The following is a 26,055-nucleotide window of genomic DNA, read 5'->3' as shown; positions in this document are numbered from 1 at the left end:
ATTGCTGTGGCAGCATTGGCTACTACACGTGGGTGAAGTCAGCAAGCAAGGTCAAGATGATGATGATGGCATGAGCTCTGCTTCTTACCCCAATCTGAGTGAGGATCTGAGTGGGGGGCAAGGAACTGGCCGGGCTGTAATCATCTTTACAAAGGCTGTGAGCTCAGCAGCCACTTTTAAAGGTCATCGTTTTGAAAGAAGCATTGATGTGACAATGACTCTGAAGTCTGATGATGACATGAGCTGCATGAGAAGAAGAGTACACAGACTCCCTGGTCACCATGGCTACAAGACAGTTACTAGCAAGAGTACATGATTTTCATGTACTCTTGTTACTAGACAAAAGCACGGATAAGGAGCCGGATCGCGGAGTGCAGTTCGACGAGGTACAAAAAAAATAAGAATTGGTTAACCCTATAGCTGGAAAGCACTATTTTGAAGGAAAGAAAGATGGTAATAAGAATAACTGATGTGTTTCATGAGGATACAGCAGTCCAGCTTGGTGCTTCATATGCAGCAGACATGATGAAGAAGAAGTTGGGGAAGAAGATGGAGGCACTGATCAAAATAAGATTTCATTGGGTCAGAAAGGTCTGCTGAATGTACGTTTGCGCGCGCGCGCGCGCGCGCGCGAGCGAGAGAGAGAGAGAGAGAGAGAGAGAGAGAGAGAGAGAGAGAGAGAGAGAGAGAGAGAGAGGGAGAGGGAGAGAGAGAGAGAGAGAGAGAGAGAGAGAGAGAGAGAGAGAGAGAGAGAGAGAGAGAGAGAGAGAGAGAGCAAACATCGTGACAATAAAAGATGCTTTTTTGTAAATAAAAATAAAATCTGGTCGAGGCGCTAGCGCCGCATGAGCTTGTGGTTGTGATTGCGTGGATAAAAAAAAAACACATAAAATTAGCTAACTACACAGCTAGCACAGGATCTACGCTACTGTCACTAGCACTAGCACTGTACTGGACTACAAAGACTAATAAAAATATGTTTTTATGCCGTGCCCAATATTCCCATGCCATGCACGTAGGTGAGCAGCGCCTGTTGGCATGGAGGTGTACATGCATGTATGTTGTGTGTGTTCATGTGTGAAGTAAGTATACCCAGTTTGTAGCATGCATACAAGTGAGCTGTAGTATCATCATGTGAATAATAAAGTCAATATTTTGTAAAAAAAATCAGGCAGTGCCAAGGTCTCAACTTCAAACAAATAATAAAGGTCATGGAAACCACAAAGGGAAAGTTGGAAAGACAAGGGTTATGTTCATAAAATTGTCTCCATGTAATGGTGTGCCACATACAGCAATGGAACACAAACCTGTGTGAGTCTAGTCAAGGCCAAATCCGGCTTCCAAATACTAGTAGTCATCACATCCAGCGTAGCATAGCGTAGTGATGACGCCCGGTGGCTCGGCAGCCCTGGTCTGAATTCATGCACGTGTGCGGTTGGCAAGGTGGTCACTTTGCTAGAGCCTCTCCATGCCTGAAGATCATTGTCGGCAAGTTGGGACGAGACACATTCCATGCCTGACCGTTGACAGCAAGTTTGGACGAGACACATTCCACGCCTGACTGTTGACGGCAAGTTTGGACGAGACACTCTCCATGCCTGATGATCACTGTGGGCAAGTTTGGCCGAGGCACGGTGATCATGCCGAGTGATGCTGCGGCGATGCGTTCGCCGATGCCGGGTTTGCAATTTTGTACGTGATCAAGTACTCCGGATAGGCCTGGGTGTGAGAGAAGCACAGCGAGAACGGAGTGGACATTGCGTCAATGAACAGTTCACTACAAGTTAATGGCACGCTACAACGACACAGGTCATTGCAAAGGGGAAAAAAGAAAGAAAGCCTGGCTCATCAAAACAGTAGTACATTCGCAACACACACAGAGCTTGCAAAACAGAGGTCCGTTCAATGATCAAAAACCACCAGACTCTGAATTACACATCCCAAACTAACAAGCATGTTGAATCACAATGCCATTTTAATCATACTTCGAGAAGTAGCATTGTCGGTCCCCAGTGGCCAAGTCAGCAACGACAGCAAGGCAACTAAACACACCTATTGTGCACAGAACACTACAACATGTACTGTACAAGTGCCAAAAGATGGCCCAAATCCTCCTAACGATCACGCACCTGTTCACCACGGTAGATGACATACTCGGCGAAAGCCAGGCCACCGGAGCTAGGCTGTCCTATGACGGAGTGGTGTCCGGGTGGTGCGTGGGCCATTTTGATAGCCGAACGTTGCAAGTACGCATTGCCCAGAGTCACACGGCACAACACCATTTGTCTGCAAGTGGACCAAACACAGCAGCAGCAGCAATATAAGCATCCATATTGAAAACTAGGAACCGTGACTGGCTGACTTCCAAAACGGAGTCATATGGATGGCAAATTAGCAGCAATATCTACACATACAATGTACACGTAAGAAAGTACACAAACTACGCAGTGTAACTAATTTACACTAGGACACAAGAATAGTACTCACCGAGAGCAAACATAGCAGGAGCGATCTTTGTGTTTCGTGCACCCTGATCCACCGCCGATGCCATAAACGTACTGATTACTTTTGGAGGAATTCTGTGCAAAGTATATGCCTGCGTCAAACAAGAGGTTGAACAAAGAGCACATTGGTTAGTGAGAATAGCAAGCAGTTGCAGGCCAGCAAGTCAATCCCAGAGGTAAACAATGGGTAGCACCCAGCTCCAATAACACTGAAGAAAGCGCGGGGTGGGGTGTAGGCGTTAAACAGGCCCCCCCCCCCACATTTCTCTGATGTCAACCATTCAGAGCAACTCCCCTGCATCATACAAGCAACATCGGGCAGAGTGAGCCTAAACCCAGCACATACACACACACACACGCACACACACATGCACACACACACACACACATGTGCGGAGGAGGCTTCAGTGTGACTAGTGCCCCTAGAAACAAACACGTAAATAGGCAACGCTTGCATACTCGCAGAGTGCAAGTCATCATTGATAGAAAATTTAGATAGATGATACTCAGTAGATAGTGCTGAAACGATTATATCGATTAATTACTCGATAAGAAATAATATCGAGCGGTTATTTCGATTTTATCGGCTTAACGAGTGGAATGGTACTTACGCTCGGTACGGGATTTCCCCCTTTTGGGGGTCGCACAATGCGTGCATGCACCGAAAGTGTTGCGAGTACGACACAAATATGTACATGAATGTACACTTGCAACATCGATGAACGTGTAAAAGTGCAAGCGCGATCGCCGATCTGAGAAACATCTGAGCCACAAAACGTAATCGTTTCAGCACTATCAGTAGATGATGTTTCACAGTTGTAACGTACCTGCACCGAACATGCCTCCAATGTACGCATGGCGCTCGTCAAAGCCATTCTGAAGGATGTTGCCAATGAAAGGTGAACCTGCATAACAGTAACAGCAACCAGAGCACAGGAGCAAGAACGAGTCAAACACACCGCCAGTGTAACTGTTCCAATTCTTATGCAGTACAAGTAGGCGCTAGCCTACAAATCCGCGAGCAGCACGGCCATGACTAAACATATCAGATACAGTAAGTCAGTTGTACGGAGATTGCAAGCGCGTGTGCGTATCGCAGGCCATTCCAGCAAAGACTTTCCAAACTGATAACGGGTACCAGTGTCAGCGTAATGGTTACGATCATAAGCAAATTTAACTCTAGAATGTGAACAGTGTGAGGCATACCATGGAACAGCATTCGCTCGTTGTAATGGCCATGGTTCTCATCGGCAACCTGAACACGTCAACAGAAGCAGAGAAGAACAGGAGCATGGTCAGCGTGCTTCTATGGCAAGTTTAACTATCACAATTGACAGGCTTTACTGCACTGGGGTACTAGCACTGTGTAGTCTCAAAGCCATCACCCAGCTGCATCCACGCATGCTGTGAATTCACACCGAATGGCTATACTTCTTTGTTAGCATGGCTTCATACCTGGACACATAGGTTCGTTTTTTTGTGACTTCCCAGCGGCCTACATCGAGTCCAAATATGAATGAAAGAATTGTCACATATTTGGCACCCTTGTATATTATTCAGCATTTATAATACGTACAGATAGGTGGCCAGGTATCCCAAGGGGTACATTCTAAGAGTAAAGCTGTCAATACTTCAGCAAATAATCTAGGGCTGAGAACCAAAACGCTGTCAATGCATTCCACCAGGTAGAGGGCTGCAGGTTACCAAAGGCACACCATACACACACCATACTATGGACAAGCACAGGCGTCTCTTACCTCCTGCCGACGGTAGATGTAGCGCTCCCAAAGACGTTTGTTATACACTCGCTGTACCTGTGCAGCACATTCAAGACATGAAAAAGAACACAGATGGAAAACTAGTCAGAACACCATTCCGGTCCACTGCTGACATGACCAAGCACACATAACTGTTATCCACGCCAGCAGTACTCAAACTTGATGCATACTCTACGCCATCTTCTTCCGCAGGCACACAGTACCTTGACAATGTCGTAGGATGAAAAGAGTCCTCCGACGGCCTGGTCGCGGTGCTCACGTATCGTAGTCTGCATCTGAGCGTTCCACAGGACACACCACACAGAGCAGAGCACATAGCAATGAATGGTCATGGCCAAACAGACAACATATCATTATCTGCCATAGGGTGGGCAGATGCAGAGTGCAGCAACTGCACATTACCAGAGCTATCTATGAGTACGGCTATGTACTACATCCTCAAACGGTCAAAAGAATCGTGAAATCCGCTTGTTCTAAATTAAACCGAAAACTGTTGTTGTTGTTGTTGTTACTGTGCAAACACAAAGAGTTCGTTGCTCACCTCTTACTGTGCAAACACAAAGAGTAGGTTGCTCACCTCTTCCACAACTGACACGTAGTCCTTGTCCTGGCGACTCAGGTCCATGAGCTGTGTGCCGGATGTGTGTGCTGCGGATGCGGACGCCGCACTACCCACCCCCACACTGGGCTGCATACCAGCCACATTGCTGCCAACACCAGCCTGTAGAAGTCAGCAATAGTGCAAACAACAAGTGGATACTTGCTCAATAACCAGGGTTGGAGCAATGTACGACTCATATAGTACACACCACACAGCATAGATGTTACACTACATAACGTTATACATGACGTGTATAGTCTAGCAACAACTTTACTGCGGTAGTGGATCAAGCTGTACAAGGGCGGTGCGAAAACGTTTAGCGATGCTATCTCTTGGTCTGGCAAAGCCTATATATAGGCTTTGGAGCTGATGCGCGTAGATTGCCTGTTCCCTGTTACCACGGAAACAACTGCACAAGGCCAAAATGGCGTCCAAGCGATTCCAGGCGATATCAGGCAGTGTTGGCAAAAAAAATTTTGAAGAAGGAAGTTGTAGTTTTGTCAGGTTGAGGTATTCAGTTGGCGGATATTGTGTAAATTGTTCGAGCCTATTTATAGGCTTTGGTTTGAGGATGGAGGTTGGGGCTGCTGAAGCCACTGGGAGCAGTAGTGATGTAGAGTTTGCGCCTGGTGTTGAAGCAGAGAGCGATGATGAACTGCCGGCGAGTCCACTAGAATCTGTTCCACCTCCTCCAGCAACTAACAACGATGCTACTGGAGCAAGCCGAACAGATAATACTAGTAGACGGGAACATGCAATTGACATTGGATGGAGTGAAACGATGCCATCGAACGACTTGCCTGAGTTCACAGGTACCCCAGGCCTGCGAGTGGAGCTGTCTCCTGAGCAAGTCAGTTCACCGTTGAACCTATTCTTGTTGTACATCACGGACGAAATGCTGACGGTAGCGTGTGCTCAAACAAATTTGTATTTTTACCAACGAGCTGCTGATGTATGCCTTGAGGGGGCTGCTCATGCCAGAGAGTGGTCAAATATCACCCCTGCAGAGCTGAGAGTGTGGCTGGGAATCCTTTTTACCAACTCCTTGCATCCATACCCCAGCATGCCTCTCTATTGGTCCTCTAAGAAGTTGTTTGGCCTTGATGCCGTTAAGAGTGCCATGAGCCTCCGTCGTTTTGAGCAGATTAAGCGATATCTTCACCTGGCAAACACAGCTGCCGAGCCAAAAAGAGGCACACCGCATTTTGACCCCCTGTACAAGGTTCGCCCTTGGCTGGATGGACTGCTGAAGCATTCCCAGGAGCTTTTCTCCCCCAGTAAACAGGTTAGCATGGACGAGATGGATGTGTCCTTCAGTGGGAGATGCGCATACAAATCGCGAATTAAATACAAACGAGCCGGCGATGGATTTTTAATCTACGCACTATGCGATGCTGACACTGGCTACACCTGGTCTTTTCGGTTTACCTTTGACCAACCAGGTGCTGTGGAGGTTGGCCTGAGCAAGACCTTCAATGCCGTGTTCCAGCTGATGAAGCAGCTACCCGGCAAGGGGTTTCACGTTTTTGTCGACAACCTGTACTCCAGTGCTCTCCTTGCTGAGAAACTTCTTGCTTTCGGCCACCTGTACACGTGCACAGCTCGTGCTGATCGCATACCAAACTGTGTCAAGCAAAAGGCGCTAACAGGTCAAGCTGCACGACAGGCTCACGGCACTGTTAAATGGGCATCTAGGCGAAATGTGGTGGCACTTACCTACTATGATGCAAAGCCTGTACCGATGATGACCACTGCTCACCATGACCTCGAGGTGGTCACCTTCACCCGACCTCGTTGTCAGGTAAACCCGGAGACTCATCTTCCGCACACAGTGGATGTGGAGCTGACACGACTCAACGTCATTCATGATTACAACTGCTTCATGGATGGCGTCGATGTCGCTGATCAGCTCCGTGGCTATTACAGTTGCAGTCTCAAATGTATGAAATGGTGGCATGCTATTTTTTACTGGATCGTGGATACTGCTGCCACCAATGCCTACCTCTTACACAAAGAAGGCATGAAGGCACAGGCAGCATCTCCCATGACCCATCTCGAGTTCATGGCCGACCTTGCAGAATCGCTTCTCAGCACACCGCATGGAAAGGAAAGAAGCAGCAGCAGCAGCAGCAGCGGGGCAAAGCGGCGCCGGTCAGCGGACGCCGCCATGGACAAGCCAGAGAGTCGCCTTATTGGTTCTCACATGATCCGGGCAATTCAAGGGAGCAGTGCAAAGAACCCCCAGCGTGATTGCGTGAGGTGCAAAGCCAATGGCAAGCGCTCGCGCACCAATTACGAGTGTGGCACATGTAATGTCGGCCTTCACTCTGATTGCTTTGAGGAATGGCACAAGTGATGAGGTTTGCTGCTCAGCTATCCAGCAGTGAAGCATTTGTACATATTATACCTGTAAATAACAGCTGTACATAACATTTTTATCATAAAAAAAACTCTTAAAATACCAACAAAAACCAAAGCCTATATATAGGCTTTGAGCTGCCAGACCAAGAGATTGGTCTACTGTGGCTATGCTCCTTTGCTCTCACCAAGACCTCTGAGTTTGAACAGCACATGTACCAACAAAATGTGCCTACATTCGTTTACCACCAGAACGGCGCAAAAAAAGCACAGCACACTGCATTCCTGCAAAGTACATGTACTGTGTTTCATGTCAAGTAGAACCTGACACTAGGACGGTCAATACTGGAACATCAGCTCCTACAAGACTGCACGAATGCATGTTGATATAATAATTATAACGTTACCTGGGCACTTCGCACACCAATGCTGGCGGTGGTAGACGCATCAGCAGTTGCTTGACCCTGGGATGAGGGTGCGGCTGAAGCAGCACGAGAATCGGTGGCAGCCGCATTTACAGGACCTACACGCAACAAGCAGTACACAATGGGGAAAGGGAAATATCAGCAAGGCAGTCACAATGATTCCTTCAGAGGCTTGAACTAAGGGCATAGTGATGAGAGCTATACACCAGTGGCAATACTACCAGCAGTAGCACCAGCAGCAATACAGCAGTAGCGACATGGCATTGGTACTAAGTTCGAAGGTAAGAACAGCCAAAGAAGAGCTCTTTCTTTTCCAAAGTCGTGCCAGCATTCATACACTGTACGTGATCATGGATACACGATGTAGTGGGACAGAACTATAAGTACAGGGACAGCCATGTTGGACAACTTTCCACCAAGTTCAAGCTTGGCTGATAGCGCAGCACGTATCACTCACTTGAACATGCGGCCGCTGTACCAGTTGCACCACTGGCATAGTCCTTCATGGCTCGCACAATCTTGTGTCGATTGCCATAGGCAGCAATACCAATCTCTTTCAGCTCCTCATGGCCCATGTCTACCAGCACGTCCATAGTGATCTGTGCACACAGACACACACACACACACAGACACACAAGAAGGCAAAGTTGCAAGTCTGTGATGAGACTTCAAATAAAAGTACAACAACGACAACAACATCTGTTAGCCTATGCATATCGGGAACAATGGTAAAAGTGTACCAGGTCAACCCCCCCCCCCCCCCCCACACACACACACATGCGCACGTACACGCACACAAACGTGCGCACGTACACACACACAAACGTGCGCACGTACACACACACACAAACGTGCCCACGTACACACACACAAACGTGCCCACGTACACACACACAAACGTGCCCACGTACACACACACACACACACACACACAAATACACTTATCCTGTGTACATACCGCTTCCCGCTGGAGGATGGGCAACAAGTGACTTAGATGCAGGTCAGACAGGAATTTAGCGACATCACCATTTGTACCGGCAGCATCACCGGCTGCAGTACTGATGTCACCTTCAGAGTGGTCACTTCGGGTAGGACCAGCTACTCTACCAGGTACTCCTGGAAACATGGGCAACACCACGCAGGACAAGAAGCACAAATCAGCATGGTAGTAATCATCCCATTGATGTTTGAACTTGCAAATGTACACACACCCACACTGGCAACTTTGACGCCCATCGCCGGAGGCAATGATGGCGATCCTACAGCAGAAGCCATAGCAACGTGTGCTGGGATTCCATCATTCAACAGCTTGCAAGGCTGAAAAATTGACCACCTCTATTCAGCCTAGTCTACACCGACCAGCTATTTGACATTTTTTCTGGCATCCACATACATACCCCTACACAGAGTGATGCAGAACAATGTCAGCAAAACAAAGCCCTAAACGCAATTATTTGCAATGTCTACTGTCCCGTTGTGATACCCAGTTCACATGGCATTCATGATGCAGAGTATACAAAATGCACAGAATACCATGCAGACAAACAAGCTCACCGTCTGCATATTCCTGTCCTTCCAGCTCTTCACGCTTGATTTGGTCAACAGATGAGGATCTGGAAAGGTCCATAGCTGTAGCGGCACCCAGCGTGTTCCCTGATGCCGTCGCAGCTGCAGACACGCCTGTTGATGCTGTTGTCTGCACCAATGGTGCAGAAACGGCTGTTGTGGATATGACAGAGGTTGGTATTGCCGCCGTCACCACAGAGCTGGCAGCCGTACTGGCAGTAGCAGCCGCAGCACCAGCTGGCGAACGCCCCAGAGCGGCAGCAGCTGGCCCCGGCGAGCCGAGCAGTGCGGTGACGAACGGTGACATGCCAATGTCGCGACCTATCTGCGTCTGCAACTGCATGCTACACGTGCCAGCACTGGGACCGCCGGTGGTAGGGACACCGCTAGTGGCTACGCTAGTGGCAGGTTGTGTGGCAGCTCCGCCATCAACAGCGCCGGTACTGGAAGCATCCACAGGTGTGTGCACATTCAACTGTTGCATGGCAGCGGATATCAACACCCGAACGTCATCTTGCTGCACACCATCAAACACAGCAAGAGAGAAAGTACAGTGGAACAGATTATGAAAATAACACAGTGGATGGAAATGCAGAGTCTGAATATTCGACATCTTTGCCACATTTTCAGAAAGATGTAAGATATTGTGTCGAAAAGCTCCATGGATACACTGAGAATCACACAACCAGAAAAATAGACATTCTCTTTAACTACTAGTAGGTGATAGAGAATTACAGTCAGACCTCGCTTATCCGGTCCTCGTTTATCCGGATCCCTCGCCATCCGCACGAAAATCGCTGGTTACCGATGTGCAGCATATGTTATGCATACAACATAACCGGACCTCGCGATCCGCATACCGGTGCATGATTTTGCTTCGTTGTATCCGGTTGCATGTGGCTTGCAGAAGCTAGTATCAGGGAGTTGTACAAGCAAATGAGGTCCTTGACCTGCTGGATGCATGCGGATAGCACTCAGTTGCATGCACTTGTCATATTTCTCGCTTGTTTTACATACTGGGCACGCTAGTCGTACTGCATAGGACCTGTCTACAAGTATGTACGATGCAACTGCTTTTGACATGCCACATGCATATAAAGTATGTGTGTTCAGTTATCCGGTTCCCTCGCCTATCCGGATATTTTTGTGGAAAACAGATGTGTGCGGTTAAGCGAGGTCTGACTGTACTACTATAACGAGCATCTCATACATGCACTCAGAAAAGAGAACACGCACACGAGTAAATGCAAGTGGAATGTTTAGCTGAGAAACGCTGACCGTCACAAAGACTGCCACCACACGTGCTTACCGTGGACACATCGAACGGTGACTGGCCCTCCTGGTTGCGCAGATGTACATCAGCACCGTGCAAGATCTATGCAGAGAACAATCATAGCGTCGCCGAGCATTGGGTGAAAACAATACAGTGATATAATAGAACAGGTTTGTTTTTGACTATGTGTATAGCGGTCTGCTCAAAGGACTGACTATGAATTGCTGAGTGTGCGACTCTGTATGGGATCAATGTGCAATAATCAGTACCCTGCCAAGTTCTACATGGGATGAAAAAAACTCTAAAAAACGGACCATGCATAGTGACTTGTGCAGCCCAGCTGCAAATGTCATTCGACACAGGGATATCAGGACCGTGTGATTTGCTTCCAGGGGAGTGATAGAGAGATGGACTTGCTAGTGGGTCTAAAAGTGAACGAACCAAGTGAGAACACCTGCTATTATTACACTTGGTACAGTGCTGCTCAAATCCGATCGAGTGAGTCAAGTTTGCACCCTGCCCCAGTGAACATCCCAGTGTTCGCAGGTTTAGGGATGCACAAGTGCCCGGTGCGTGGCGTACTTAACTCGTGCGATAGGATTTCATCGAGCAGCAGCAGCACTGCACATGTGTGCGCAACTCACCAGCAATGCGCAGAGCTGCGTGCGTCCCTTCTGCGCAGCCTCATGAAGTGGCGTGAATCCCCATCGGTCCACAGCATTCACAATGGAACCGTGATTGATGAGAAGAGCGGCAATCTCAGCATGCTGTACCAACACATACACACCAGAAACAGCATCACCAATGGGCGGGTGCTCAGAAAGCCAGTATTTTTTTATATCAAAACTCAAAAGCATGTACCTGTGGCGACGGTCAATTTTCAGGCGTTTTTTCCAATTCATTCCCTCTATTAAACTGAAAGGGAAAAAAACTTCAGAAAAAGACTGACTGTCACCACCAAGATTCAAACAAGGGACCGTCGCCTGTGATGCTCTCCTACCAAGCCATGACGTAGTTAGTAGAAAGCAAATACAGAGTACCTAACAAAGATAACCGCAGCCAGAACTTCCAAGAAGGTAAGCCAAGCTGAGAAAAAGCAGCCGTTGTGACCGCAGCCAGAACTTACACCATACGAGGAGGCATTGTGAAGAGGAATCAAGCCACCCTTGTCCTTGGCATTGGCATCTGCCCCATTGGTCAGCAGCAGATCAGCAACCTCAATTTGATTGTAACCAGCTTGAGGCACAGGGAAAATAGCACCATCACAACCAAGCAATTAGTATCAGTGCAATCAGTACAAGTCCATGCACAACATGTCACGATGATGTTACACATGTGTACAGGTACAGCTAACAACAATACTAACGCTGGAGATGGACAGCCCTATCCCCCCCCTGCTAAACTGCCCCGCACACACTCTCTCACCGAATGAGGGCTTTGCCATGTAATTGTGTCCATTATTCTAAACGTGAATGACAGATACAGTAGATATCGGTTATAACGTGCCCTTCTGATTTTTCACATTTTATCACTATAACCGGTATATCACTACAGGCGATTTTCAACTGCGCGCGTCATACATACACGTTATACACGTGTGGGTACTCGATCGCGCTAATGTAGCGTACTGATACGTGATGGATGCTACTGCACCTTCTCCAGTCTAGAGTGAAGAACTTCTTGGCCCAAAGGCATCATCCAGGAAGCACCAGACCAGAATACCCTATGAAAACACGCATGTGGCTCCAAATCGAGACATCAATGCCTCACACTCGTGTGTTGCTATCACTATAGACGATAATTTTTCTGCACAAATAGGTGTTTTGAATGGTCATTCTGTATCCTTATAGCCGATTTATCGCTATATACGATATATTGGTTATAATGATAATTTGACTGGCTTTTTCTTGTTTTGCTTTTGATATTTTCATTTTGTATCAATATAGCCGGTTTATCACTATGTCCGATGACTTTATAACCGATATCCACTGTACAGGGTAAGGGGTGAATGATAGAGACATACACTTACCGGCGAGATGCAGCGGTGTGGAGTTGCGACCGGATGAGTCACGGCAGTTGACGTTGTCCTTGGTCAAGACGCAGGCCAGCTACAGTAGCAAATAACACAGAACAGCAGCCACAGTTCATCAGCAAAACCTAGTAGCATGCAGGAGTGATGACCAATCCCAGCCATGTGCAGGCACTCTCTACAGATACGCCGCCAGTGTTTGCCCACATTCTACGCATTTTATCGAGGTGGCCCAGATTTTACAGAAATGCGCCTGAACGCTCGCACACACACACACACACACACACACACGCGCGCGTATACACATGTACACGCACACATTTTTATGGAAAGCATAGCCTCACACTAAGGGAACATGGAGACAAATGCAAACTCGTAGAAATGCATCAAGAACTCACTCGTCCCACTTCTCCCTTTCTTGACAGCTCAAGGATAGCACCATCTCCACGCAACAAGTCCTTGATATCCACGTCAGTCTCCTTGACAAGGTCCAGCGGTGTTTGGTTGTCGCGATTCTTCTTACCTGCATCAGCACCGTTCTGAGTGGAGCAGAACAAACCATTGCAAGAAGGCAGTGTAACTGTGTTATACTCTACAACGGTGAGCTGGCGATGTGTGCGCGCGTGTGTGTGTGTGTGTGTGTGTGTGTGTGTGTGTGTGTGTGTGTGTGTGTGTGTGAGTGTGTGATCTACTAGCGTTCGCTCATGATGCGTGCTTGAGTACAGTGGGAGACGCATACGGTCATGCATACAGTCATTGTACCTCAAACGTGAACACTTTCATCCATTCACTGCTACTGGACAAAGTGAACACAATCGTAAATAATGACGTTCATGGCAAACACACACACACACACACACACACACACACACGTTTCCAAACATTGAGCCTTGGACGCACAGTAGGAAACATCATGTGCTTCGTAGAACACGCCGCGAAACAACAAACACGCCCTACCTGAATGAGCAGCCGACAGATGTCAAACTTTCCCTTGGCGGCAGCTTCGTGCAGCGGTGTGAACTTCCACAGGTCAGGCATGTTCACGTTGGCACCATGCTGTATACACAGCCAGGTGATCAAAGGCAATGATGGCGGCGATGATGACGACGACGACATGCACACAAGAAAAGCAAATGAAAAATAAATCATCAATTGTCCAATCACCATTATTTTTGCCTATGCTGTGCATCCAGTCAAAAGCCAGTCTGAGCGTATATGATGCCCCTCAAAACAAACCGACTCAGAAACCCTATGATTATAGGAACTGAGTTAATAATGTATGAATGCTGGAGTCGAATTTGCATGTGATCTCCACTACAAGGCAGCGTACAGAATATATGAACATGCTAACACTATCAGTCAGCAGCAGCACACGAGTATCATGATAACTGCAACTTAGAGACATAAAAAAAACCCAGCTAAACAGTGGGGCCCTGCACTGACCTTGACAAGTAACTCTGCCACTTCGTAGTGCCCATAGGAGCATGCATTGTGTAGGGGAACAAGACCACTGGAGAACAAATAACATGAAGAAAAGTACACATTAATTCCCGTAGCTATGCAGAAGACGTTACTTCAGTAACGTCTGGCGCTAGCCAGGGTCCACACAGCTTTAATTTGGTGTTTGTTTGTGTCACGCCTGGCGCTATCCCGTATCTGTCCCGTACCGTATCATCAAACACAGCTAGCTGGCCACATGCAGCTGGCCGCAATATTCAAATAGGGCTTTCAAACGCAAGATCATAATGTGAAGCAACTTGGAAGAATGAGTATGAATGCGAAGTGTATGAGGGAATGCATGTAGGGCGATAGTGCGGGTTCGAATCCCAGGTTATGCCTGAAAAAAAAGGAGAATTGAAAAATTTATAACATCCCTATGCTTTTTTTGCCTATGTCATCAATGCGGTAGACGGTGTCGTATTACCTCGACCGTACCTGTCCCGTACCGGACCATCAAAGACGGCTGGCCACAATGCATATTCAAATAGGGCTTTCAAATGAAAGATCATAACGTGAAGCAACTTGGAAGAATTAGTATGTATGTATGCGAAGTGTATCGGGGGATGCATGCAGGGCGATAGTGCGGGTTCGAATCCCAGGTTATGTCTAAAAAAAATGAGAAATTTATAAGAATTTATAACATCCCTATGCTTTTTTTGGTCTAGGTCATCAAGGCAAAAAAGCATAGCGTAGGGCCCTGAGCTTCCAAGCTCTCTCGTACATCCAAAATACAAGCGAAACAGGCATAAGCAAAAAACACTACCGATTTCCCCGTTTGTAAGTTGCACCCGATTGTAAGTCGCATCCCCCTTTCCAGGTCCATGCCATATCATTTCTATATATTCACTTCAGTATTCATGCTCAATTGTAAGTCATACTCCCTTTGTTGGCCCTGAAGTTAGGTGTAAAAAGGAGCGACTTATATTCAGGGAAATGCAGTCTATACAGCGATATGGTCTCAGTGTGCCAGCACACTAAATCCATCATCAGCAATCAGAGCATGTTACAATATTAAGTTGCACTGGATGCACGGAAACTAGACCGTGACAGAGCAATACCATGCAGTGTAACAAGGCATGCTGGCATAGCAAAGCTGGGACTGGACCACGCACGCACACCTGCGCGTGCGCGGCGCGCACACACGCGCGTGCACACACACGCTCCAAAGACCAGTAGGAGCCAGTGGCAATGATGATGACAGCACCACACCTACCCTTTGTCCTTAGCATGCACGTTGGCACCATTTTGCAACAGGTGCTCGACCACCGGGATGCGATTGTAGCCAGATGCGAAATGCAGCGGCGTCGACATCCTGCCGTCGATATCTCTGCAGTTGACGTTAGATGACGTCAGCAAGGACTGGTGAAGGACACAGACACATGCACACACACGCACATGAACATGCACACACCGACCCCAGAAAGCAGAGACGTAAATTGAGCATCAATACAAAATCACTGTCCATTCCAAAATATGCACAATACACACGCTGTGTTACAGATCCATAAAGGTGCAATCAATCGCTGCTCTAGGTCAAATCTGCGTTGTTGAGCGACTTTGCCTTTTTTGATGAGGCAGGTGCCATCCATGCCATCCATGCCTTACAGCTTGATCCTTCCTTACCTTGATCGTTTCCATATCACCATTCTTGGCCGCCTCAAGCAACTGATTGTCTTGTTCTGATCCGATGGTAGGTTGATCGTCTGCACAATGAAAAACAGAAAGGAAAGGAGAGAGATGAGCGAGGCACAACCAAACATTACAGAACAAGGGGGCTGGTGGAGTGATATGTATCGTCAAGACAACTCAACTCCATTAAATACTAGACAACCATGCACTACACTGAGCAGTCATCGGTGGCTGCTATGACCATTGTCAGCTGTACTGTCAGCATGTTTCCAGCAAACATGACACAGACGACAAACCCCCACCCCCAAACACAACATGAACACACTTCAAAACGGAAGCAAACAAGTACCTTCAAGCAGCTTCTTGACAAACTCCTCGGTGGCCATCTGAGAAGCAGTCTGCCCGTCGTTGTTGGTTAGTGACACATCGGCGTCATGGCTGATGAGTAAGCGACATGCCTGTAGTTCATTGGCCTGGGCCGCGCGGTGCAGTGGGGTCAGACCTAGATTGTCTGGCATGTTGATCTACACACAACAGAAACAATCAATTATGTGTGAAAGCATGTCATAGAATAACTGCCAGTACTAGTATACACTGTACAACCACACTGCACACAGCAGTAACAGACTGTTATTAGCACATGAGGGAGAGGATCTTAACATAAGGCAATGTCTTACACCCAACTGTTCTATCCCCAAAATCACATTACACCAAGGAAAATGAGCAGCTGCAGATGATTGTGACCCAACACCCCCAAGTATAATACGGTATACAATCCTAGGACAGGACAGGACATGAACAAGCAAAGCATGTTGGCCCAGTAAATCAAGACCAAAGCAGCATTGCATACATGTACAAAGAACGCTAGCGGGCAGATTCAAGATGAAGCAGGCCAGGAGACACACCGCTGAACAGCTCTAACCTTGCAATTGTACTTGATCAAGACTTCCATGGCATCCACATAGCCTCGATGACAAGATAAATGCAGCGGTGTGCTCATTCTGTGCAGTCAAAGCACCACACACACACACCTTTGACCTTTGACCTTTGACGCCCATCGCCGGAGGCGATGATAGCAATGCTACGGCAGAAGCCATAGCAACTTGTGCTGGGATTACACCATTCAACAGCTTGCAAGGCTGAAGAATTGACCGTCACTATTCAGCCTGGTCTACACCATACAGCTATTTGGAGTGACATTTTCTGGCCAGTGAATCCCTTTTTTGGTCTTTTTCTTTTTTTTTTTTTTTTTTTTTTTTTTTTCCCGCACACACATCACCCCACATACTCCGGCATGCACTGGCTGTTGGTAACCACCCAGGAGAATGAAAGAAAAGTCAGGAAGAGTCTGAGAAAGAGAAGAAAGACGTGTGTGACCATAATCGTCGGGAATCGAACCCGCAATCTATCGATTGGAAATCGCTGCACATACCACTGCACCATATACACACACACACACACACACACACACACCAACACACACATGCACGCGCGTGCGCACAACACCCATAAGCTACAAAGCAGTCCATGTACGAGAAGACAGAGGACACAAATTGAAAAATGAGCAAGACGAAGAGAACACCAGCAGGCGAACTGGCCGTAAACACAGCTGGACGAGATGGGAATAATTATAATGAATATGACACTTCACTTACTCTCGATTGGCGGCATTGACATCGGCGCCTTTCTTCAAGAGCAGCTCCAGCAATGCTTTCCGACGAGCCACAGAACTAGCAGCCACACAGTGCTGCAAACACACACGCAATATAGAGACAAGCAATCAAGCAGGTCGTGGACTGGCACAGGTATACATCAGACAAACATAGAGAACAACATGGCACCCTACTTACACATACATGTAGATGCATAAACAATGAACATTGTAGGAAAAAAAACCAGCTATCAATACTTCCATCATTCTGAAGGCAAAAACAATGCCCGTACTTGCACATAAAGCAAGCAGAAAGGCAATTTCGACGAGAACATACCACTCCGGTGTTCAACGTCAGTGGATCGGAAAAGGCCATCGTTTCCAAATTCAGCAGCTTCTTGACACGCGACATATCACCTTGCCGACATGCCTCCAGGAACTGGTGGCCACGGAACTCAGCTGTACAGACAGGATGCATAAACACATGCACTGTGGATCAGATAGGAGGTGGAATGGTCCTTATGCACGGTGTACAGATGTACAAAGTTATGTACTGGGGTCGTAAGTGTGTACATACCCTGCTGGGTGTTCAGTGTGTGCTATACATGTGCATTTGACCAATTTAGCCCAGGCAGACAATCGCTTTTCCAGCTTCATAACTTTGGATCGAATTAATGACTAGCTACATCTTTGTCCGAGAAAAGTGTTCGTATGAAATGCCTTCAGGGCCAATTCCTTTCTCAGTGGAAAGAGCAGTAAACACAATAGAGTCCTGCACATAATCATTCAACGCCCAACCGGGCATACAGGATTCTACGGGGTTTCGTACATCTGTAAAACGTGCATAAAGCTTATATTAGAACAACACCAGCACGTCAAGCGCAGGGCCAACACTCCTGGATATACACTGAGGCACTAAGAGGACACGTGAACATGGCCAGGATGAAGGATGAGCAAAGGGCCAAGCAGTCAAGTACTAGAAGTATGCATAGCTCGTACTCAACCATGCTCGGACTTGAACGTTGCCAGAGCTATTCAACCATATACATACTACTACCAGGAGTATGGAAGCAAGAGAAAACAGCCACGTACTTCAAGTAATGAGTAAGCACAGGCAAATACAATATAATTACCATGCCTGTGCTGTGTATAGGGAGCACATGCGCAAGCACCATAACAACGTCAAGAGTAACATGAGCTCCCAACAGTGTGCAACTCCTGATACCCTTTCTATGGGGTCCGCCGACGGTGAAAACTCACATCACGTGGTGTAGTGTTCCGGTTGTACGTTTCCAGCCCGTCCTAGCGAGCAACGGAGTAATAAAAATAGCACTCCTGACAAAAAAATCTCACTCCGCTTATGCAACTCCCCAGCATGATCATGGAAGATTTTCGGATTGCGCGCATGCTATCCTTCGTTGTACGCAGTACTTGGAAGTACAAATCGTACTTGGAACACGTGATGTGAGTTTTCACCATCGGAGACCCCATACGCAGAGTGCACACTCTTGGGAGCTTATTTATTCTTGATAAAAATGACAAAATTATGGTCATCTTCGAGATAAGATTCACACGTACTGTGCATTTGAACTTGTAAGTCGGAAGTGAGCGCAACATGAAGAGGCGACTTGGAATGACAGTTTGCCAGTGTGGGATCAGCTCCGTGAGCCAACAATAATGAACACACCTCTTGCCTGTACATGTACACACAATACAGGACAAACAAAGAAACAAATTGAAGGGTAGCAGTGTGGAAAAGACAATGTGAAAGAAGGAGGAGGGAGAGAGAGAGAGAGAGAGAGAGAGAGAGAGAGAGAGAGAGACCCAGAATGTACACAAGCGTTGCGGGGGGCTTGGGTATTCTCAGTTGGTCTTCAACCTTACCTTCCCTTAGATGCTGCTTCGTGAAGCGGCGTGAACTGCCACAGGTCCATGGCATTAACACTGGCTCCATGCTGTACACAAGTAGACAAGTATGCATGCAAGCAGAGAGATAGACTAAGACACTTGTAATTACTACACTACAGATGGTATATGCACACAGAAGCACAACAAATGCAATTATAGACCACAAGTCACAAGTACACAACGCTGCTACATGCCTATTGATAGAGGGGGGGGGGGGGAGGGGGAGGGGGGAAAACGGAGACTCCCTCGATTTAGGCTAAGGCCTGTGGAGAATCCATAAATACAAATACAAATACAAGGTGAATGGCGCAGGCACGTACCTTCAGCAGCAGCTCAGTGACTTCATAGTGGCCATAAGAACAGGCATTGTGCAGTGGAACCAGGCCACTACAGACGGCATAGCAAACACACAAGACAAACACACAATCACACATTGTACTATGGTGCACCTCACACCGAAATAACAGCCGTGCAGAAAAATCAACCTGTAAGTACTGACAGAGTGTGTCACCTCAGGAGTATGCCGGCCAAGTTACAACGGCAATATATGTCTGTGAACACAACTACAACAGGTTTTGCTGAAGCCAGTTGGCAATAACCAGATGATAACTATTTGTACATCATGTTGCCTTTTCGGCTTTGTTCTGCCCTTACAGTATACCGTATTACTATTACCAAGAGTACATAACCCCCCAGAGTGTGCAACTCGACTATGGGTGCTGTCCCGACAGAATTTCAAGTTGACGTCATTTTGATGATGCAATGCGCACTGTACACGGATTATCAGACGAATCCGGAACCTGTGGTGGACCACAGCCGATCTGATCCTGTACAAATTATTGCAAAGTAAAACGTGTGATGCGTTGACACCCGTACACATGTTGTAAAACACTGGCGCAAGGAGCATTGCGTCATAAATAATGACGTCAACTTCAAATTCTGTCGGGACAGCAGGGTATGTGGGAGTTGCACACTCTGGGGGGTTATGTACTCTTGCTATTTACATAGCTTCAGACCGCTGCAACAGAGGATCAGCTTGACAGATGCTCTAAGTGAATTAGAATAAGGGTCAGACCGACACCTTTACACGACTACACAAATACATACATGCATGCACACATACAAACGCAAACGCGCAAACACACACACATGCACACACACACACACACACACATGCACACACACACACACACACACACATCCACACGTGCACACATGCACACGCACAGAGCTTGACTCACCCTTTGTCCTTGGCATGAACATCAGCACCGTGCTGCAGCAGCAGCTGGACACAGTGCACACGATTGTAACCAGCGGCAAGGTGCAGCGCCGTTGACTTCCGACCGTCACTTGCATGGCAGTTGACAATGATCGGAGTGACAAAGGACATGAGAATGTCTTCGCGACCACTGCGTGCCGCTTCTAAGAACTCGTCTTTCTTAAATTCACCTGCACGGACAAGAAGGAGGAGGCATCAGCAACACCAGTAAGACGCATTAGCATGCATGCATTGCAGCCTGCAAACGCTACCAATCCTACTCAGCTTACCGTTACAACGCGCATCAACTGGCATCCCAGTACATGTACTGACAGCCATCTTGCATGGCTAGGCACACACATTGACAAGTACAGAGTGATCCCTTCACTCATTCAACCCCATAGATCCAAACAACAAGACTTCGAATTGTCCAGCTGCAGAAGACATAATTCTGATATAGGTCTGTCCAGAGAAGCACTGACTAAAGGAAATAGTCGAGCTTCCGGCAACTTCCAGGATCCTACTACCTACAGTACCCACTTACACTCTACACACACGCAGTGCAGTACAAAGCAAGGTGCAGGTGTACTGGTACTAGTACCTGTTAGAATCAGCCTGGCTTGCACATCAGCCAGGTCCAGTGGCGTTTTACCATCCGAATTGCAAATAGTGGCGTCAGCACCGTTCTGCAGCAGTACTGCGCGGTGCAGTGCAGACAAAAACACACGAGCACACGCGGACATGCACACACACACACACACACACACACACACACACACACATGCGCATGTGCATGCGCGCAAGCATGCGCGTACACACACACATACAGTCCGTATCGCCTATAAGGTTGGCGGCTATAGTGATCAATTTCTCAAAATCATTTTCATTTGCCATAACTAAGTATACACAGTTATCGCATAGTAATAATCGTCTATAGTAATATATCGCCTATAGTGATCAAATTCATATTTCAAAAGACCGTTATTACATTATTTTTCCATTGGTTATAGTGATTGATGTAAAATCAAGCGATGTCAGAGGAGAACAGGGTGTAACTTCTTCGTGAAGAACTTGTCCAGTGAGTGTTGTTTGGTGAGTTTTGCTCGTACAAGTTGCCAAAATATGCCTCCATCATGAGGAAATGCTGATTTTGTGTGTCAGGAGCTACAGCCAGCTACATGACATTGTACATGTATGTAGTGCGTATGTGCACGGCGCGCTGAGTCGTTTGACACCCCACTCGCATACATTGCATGCAGCATCGGTCATAGTAATATATCGCTTATACTGATAACATGCTCAAAATCAAACACCAACGCTATAGGCGATACTGACTGTACACACACGAACAACACATAGGATGATTCAGAGTCTGCAAGAGATCGTGGTATTACATGTATGCACTACTTCTGAAGTACAATGTTTGTTGTACGGTCGTAGCACGCAAATCGTGGCATTGCTCATGGGCTATGATGCAATGGCTGGACTTCGTTTATCACAACTGTACAATCACAATGTCTATGACTATGTACTACATCCTGATCTGTGCATAATAGATAAAAGAACCTGCAAACACACACACCACCCCCCCCCCCCCCCCCCCCCCTGGTCCTGGTAAACACTGCCATTACGGTCACGTGTCCCCTTGCGGGGCCGACAATATGGAACGACAAGCGACGGTAGTCCGCTGAGAGAGAGGTCAGGGACTCAGGGACCATGTTCGAGAGAGCCATCACACACACACACACACACACACACACACACACACGCACACACACACCTGGTCATGGTAAACACTGCCATTACGGTCACGTGGCCCCTTGCGGGGCTGACAACATGGAAACGACGAGCGACGGCAGAAAGTCGGCAGTCTGCCAAGAGATCAGGGATCATGTTTCTTCGGCACGACGAGAGAGCCATCTTTGGCAGCTATGGATTTGGAATCCACGAGTAGCGCGGCAGCACCGACCACAGGCCCCACAGTGAGCCTTGCAGCATGAGAGGGCGAGCCGCATACGCGGCGGCGGAGGAGTCGCCTGAGCAGCAATGGTAGACACCGCCGCCCGGCACGGAGCCCGAGACGATGTCCGGAGCATCCGGGAGTTGGGGCACACACACACACATACACACACACACCGTGTACCACACACAGACACACACACACACACACACACACACCGTGTACCACACACAGACACACACACTCATGTATTGGGCCACAAGGGGCACTGCCCACAATACAGCAGCTATCAGCTAGAACAAGACATACACTGTGTCACAAATCACAATACTATCCTTGTAGTACATACCAATACAAACTTCCACCTTCCCCTTGGACGCTGCCTCGTGGAGCGGGGTGAAGTTCCAGTTGTCCCGTGCATTGGGATTGGCCTTAGCTTCCACCAGCATTGTTACGACATCAGCATGGCCGAATGACGAAGCATTGTGTAACGGAATTAGTCCCCCTGGTAGTACATGCATACGCGATACACACACACGCGTGTGCACACATGCGCACACATTTGTGTGCGCAACCATACATACACACACACACACACACACACACACACACACACACACACACACACACACACATATCATGTACATGCACACACGCACGCACGCAGCAGCAACACACGCATACATACGCGTGCACATACCCACAAGCCGCGCATACATGAATAAACCCAAGCTTCTTGTACACCCTAGTATACAGGAGAACAGAGGAAACCTACAGAACCCCTACAGAAACCCAACATTGAAAATAAATATCAAACATCAATTCGAACGGTAACACCAAAATAACCCACAGCGTGTGGGCAAGGACAGAAATAAACTGGAAGAATGCTCTGCTCTCACACGCAGTACAGCAGTACAGTACATCAAAGCGTACCATCGTCCCTGGCCATAACATCTGCACCACAGTCCAGCAGGTGGCCAACAATCTCTTTCCGTCCATATCCTACAGCGTGAGAATGGACAAGAAACAAACACACACCCTCCATATTAGTCACCAATGCCATGGCAATAGTCTATAGTCCAATACTGTTCGCTATTTACTGCAAACGAGGCGCAGCAGAAAACCATTACCAAGGCATTATGTCTTATGAGGAGTCAACTCGATCAAGTACAAAGCTCCTTGAGAAAAATTCAAAATTGAATACAAAAAATAAGTGAGGCTATCGTACCTGCTGCGAAGTGGAGAGGCGTAGACCGCCGTCCCGTGGTGTCCTGTAGATTGACATTGCTACTGGAAACTAGCTCCTTCACGCGCTTCAGATCGCCATTCTTACACGCTTCGAACAAGTTATCATCAGATGAACCGGTTTGCTGAACAGTGCCAGTAGCTGCATCACCTACCATCGACGGACGTGCAACGCCAGAAAATGGGCTGCGACATTCCTCATTGGACGAATCCAAACTCGATGTCGTGCTGGACATCGTTCCTGTCACATCTAGGAGTCTTCTTCTCTCTATTCCTTGTTGTTACGCAGCAGGAGTCATCCTGATAATATTGTGCATTGAGAAGCTTTGCAGAAAATCTCAACACAGTTCACTAAGAACTTCACAGCCGACTTGCCAATATTCGACTTTCTGTGAAACGACACTGCTGGGTCACATCCACTCGAGTACGTCTAGATGCCCATGCCATGCACGACTTGTTCCAGAACATTACTTCCGCGATTGCTGAAGCCGACACCCGTCATCGCACACGATGTTGAGTTGCTTCGCATGGACATACTAGACTTGGAGTGTGGAGGGAAAGGATGTGCTTGAAATGACCAATCCATCTCTTTCAGTCTTTGCATTCAGCATGATTTGATAGCCTGGGTCGGCCAAAGCGGCTGCGCAGACGCCGCCTTGCGATCACCACTGATAACGAAATCAATGAAACGCTCCATTTGTACCAGGGAGTCCCTGATTTGTACACTCGTCGTACTCAACAGGTGCATGACTTTTGTACAGAGTCTTGCCCACTTGCACTCTTGTTCCCACACAGACACCCTGCCTGGACACGGAGATTTCCCACTGTACTGTCCGACTGTAGTTATCAATCGTGTTGGTTTTAGCTTGACGTGGTGACGCTTTGTACTTGTCTTTGCAGTAACACTGCTTGCCAGGTCCATGTCCGCCCGGTCTCGATCATGTAGTGAACATTTCCCCTGGGCCCAGGGCCAGGCAGACTGTACTGCTCCAGACCCATCCTGAAGTACGTACAGCTGTAGTAGTAGTGTACTCAGTAGGTGTAATGACTATGTTCGACGTTCTGGACGGTGTTGCATGACGGCTCTTTGGTAACCCCCTGCCCTGGAATACCATGTTAGTCATTGTCACTGTGTCGTCTGGCACATGTAATGATTATGTAGTTGTGGTGGCTCTGCTAGTATCAATACTGAACTGAGTTATGACAGTTATGTATTGGAACACCTGTTAGGGGCACTGCATTATGACATGCTGCATTGCTGGAAGAGTAGTTGAGAAGCTTCTGAGTTGTGTGTACCCTCCTGGACCTCATCCTTTTCACTCAGGCTTGTGTGGAGAAAACAGGTGCGTGTATTTCAATCATGATCATCATGTGATTCAATCATGTTCTACATGAACACGTGTATTTTGTTTAAAAAAATCTAGCTTGGTGTACAAGTGAGATACTGTCGACATGTCACGACTGTGGTCCATGCAGCTAGCTGTGAAGAAGCAATGGCATAGGGCTAGTATAGACTAGTATTTTAAATATGAATCATGTCTTGGCCCATTCTCATTTGCTGTCTCAACTGCATGATTCCAACCACGCTAAGTCTGGATTGTTGTCGGGCTTGGAAAGTACAGTACTGCCTCCGTAAGCTAAAACTTTGCGTGTTTTCTGTACGGCCATCACCTCACCTCACTATGGACCAAGTTCTGGTGCACGGAGGAAGCGAATCATATCTTATCGGGCCACCGGCTTTGCTCCTGTTTTAACCAATTGACGGGAAAGCGGTTGCACGCACGCACAATGTCATGACATTGTATGTGATAATGACAGCCACGGCTCATGGTCACCATGACATGTGGCCCGTTGGGTGGGAAACTGAAGTGCACTGGACAACGTCGGCAGACCGGCTCTACAATTCCTGGACCACACTTAAGATCAAGATCGGATCCTTGGCCATGGAGTTGACACGCTGCCACGGTAGCAACAGTTGGAATGCTGCTTGGTCTACCCACAATAGAATGGCATGGTCACTGAGAATGAGCTTACCTTGAGGTAATGCAGGCCATTTTAAAGATCTCGGAATCAGTCTGCGTTTTTTTGAGAAGTTTGCATTTTATCATTTTTATGAATGAACATCCTATTATCATGTGGGATTGTCTCATACATGTACGGTAGTATCAAGAGTACATAAACAAGAGTGTGCAACTCCAGCTATGGGGTCTGCGACGGCAGAACTTCACATCACGTGATGAACCCGTGCACTCTAGTGCATGATAGATACTGGGTTGTACGCAGCCCAGCTTTGGGTACAACTCTCGTGTGGTCACTTTGCACTGTTTGCCAGCATAACCTTTTGAACCATGTCACGTGATGTGAAGTTCT

General features: G+C 47.5%; 1 protein-coding gene across 1 annotated transcript; it reads right to left on the bottom strand.

Moving 5' to 3' along the window:
- Nucleotides 1-352: 352 nt before the first annotated feature.
- LOC135805333 (poly [ADP-ribose] polymerase tankyrase-like) lies at nucleotides 353-24,236 on the bottom strand. Its single transcript, XM_065319354.1, has 33 exons — nucleotides 23,669-24,236; nucleotides 23,374-23,442; nucleotides 22,790-22,945; nucleotides 21,082-21,177; nucleotides 20,464-20,671; nucleotides 19,543-19,609; nucleotides 19,199-19,269; nucleotides 18,893-19,008; nucleotides 17,652-17,773; nucleotides 17,319-17,410; nucleotides 16,586-16,664; nucleotides 16,013-16,187; nucleotides 15,658-15,737; nucleotides 15,248-15,393; nucleotides 13,978-14,044; nucleotides 13,492-13,590; nucleotides 12,933-13,073; nucleotides 12,535-12,613; nucleotides 11,632-11,741; nucleotides 11,150-11,272; nucleotides 10,542-10,607; nucleotides 9,221-9,749; nucleotides 8,625-8,782; nucleotides 8,124-8,265; nucleotides 7,649-7,764; nucleotides 4,860-5,003; nucleotides 4,486-4,557; nucleotides 4,262-4,318; nucleotides 3,711-3,759; nucleotides 3,332-3,409; nucleotides 2,488-2,596; nucleotides 2,130-2,286; nucleotides 353-1,719 (listed from the first exon to the last, which is right to left on the bottom strand). Exons 1-33 carry the CDS (start codon nucleotides 23,919-23,921, stop codon nucleotides 1,639-1,641), a joined length of 4,107 nt encoding a protein of 1,368 aa, XP_065175426.1. The 5' UTR covers nucleotides 23,922-24,236; the 3' UTR covers nucleotides 353-1,638.
- Nucleotides 24,237-26,055: the final 1,819 nt, after the last annotated feature.

Source organism: Sycon ciliatum, chromosome 1 (assembly GCF_964019385.1).
Source record: "Sycon ciliatum chromosome 1, ocSycCili1.1, whole genome shotgun sequence".
Lineage (NCBI taxonomy): Eukaryota > Metazoa > Porifera > Calcarea > Leucosolenida > Sycettidae > Sycon > Sycon ciliatum.
Note: the sequence above shows the minus strand (reverse complement) of the source record. Positions and strands in the feature narration are given on the sequence as shown.

Coding starts and splice junctions, on each gene's coding strand:
- LOC135805333 (XM_065319354.1), bottom strand. CDS start 23,921: ATGTCCAGCACGACATCGAGTTTGGATTCGTCCAATGAGGAATGTCGC. Junction 19,610..20,463: donor GTTCATGCCAAGGACAAAGG/GTGAGTCAAGCT, acceptor TGCCGTCTGTAG/TGGCCTGGTTCCACTGCACA. Junction 3,410..3,710: donor CGAGCGAATGCTGTTCCATG/GTATGCCTCACA, acceptor ACTGTTATGCAG/GTTCACCTTTCATTGGCAAC.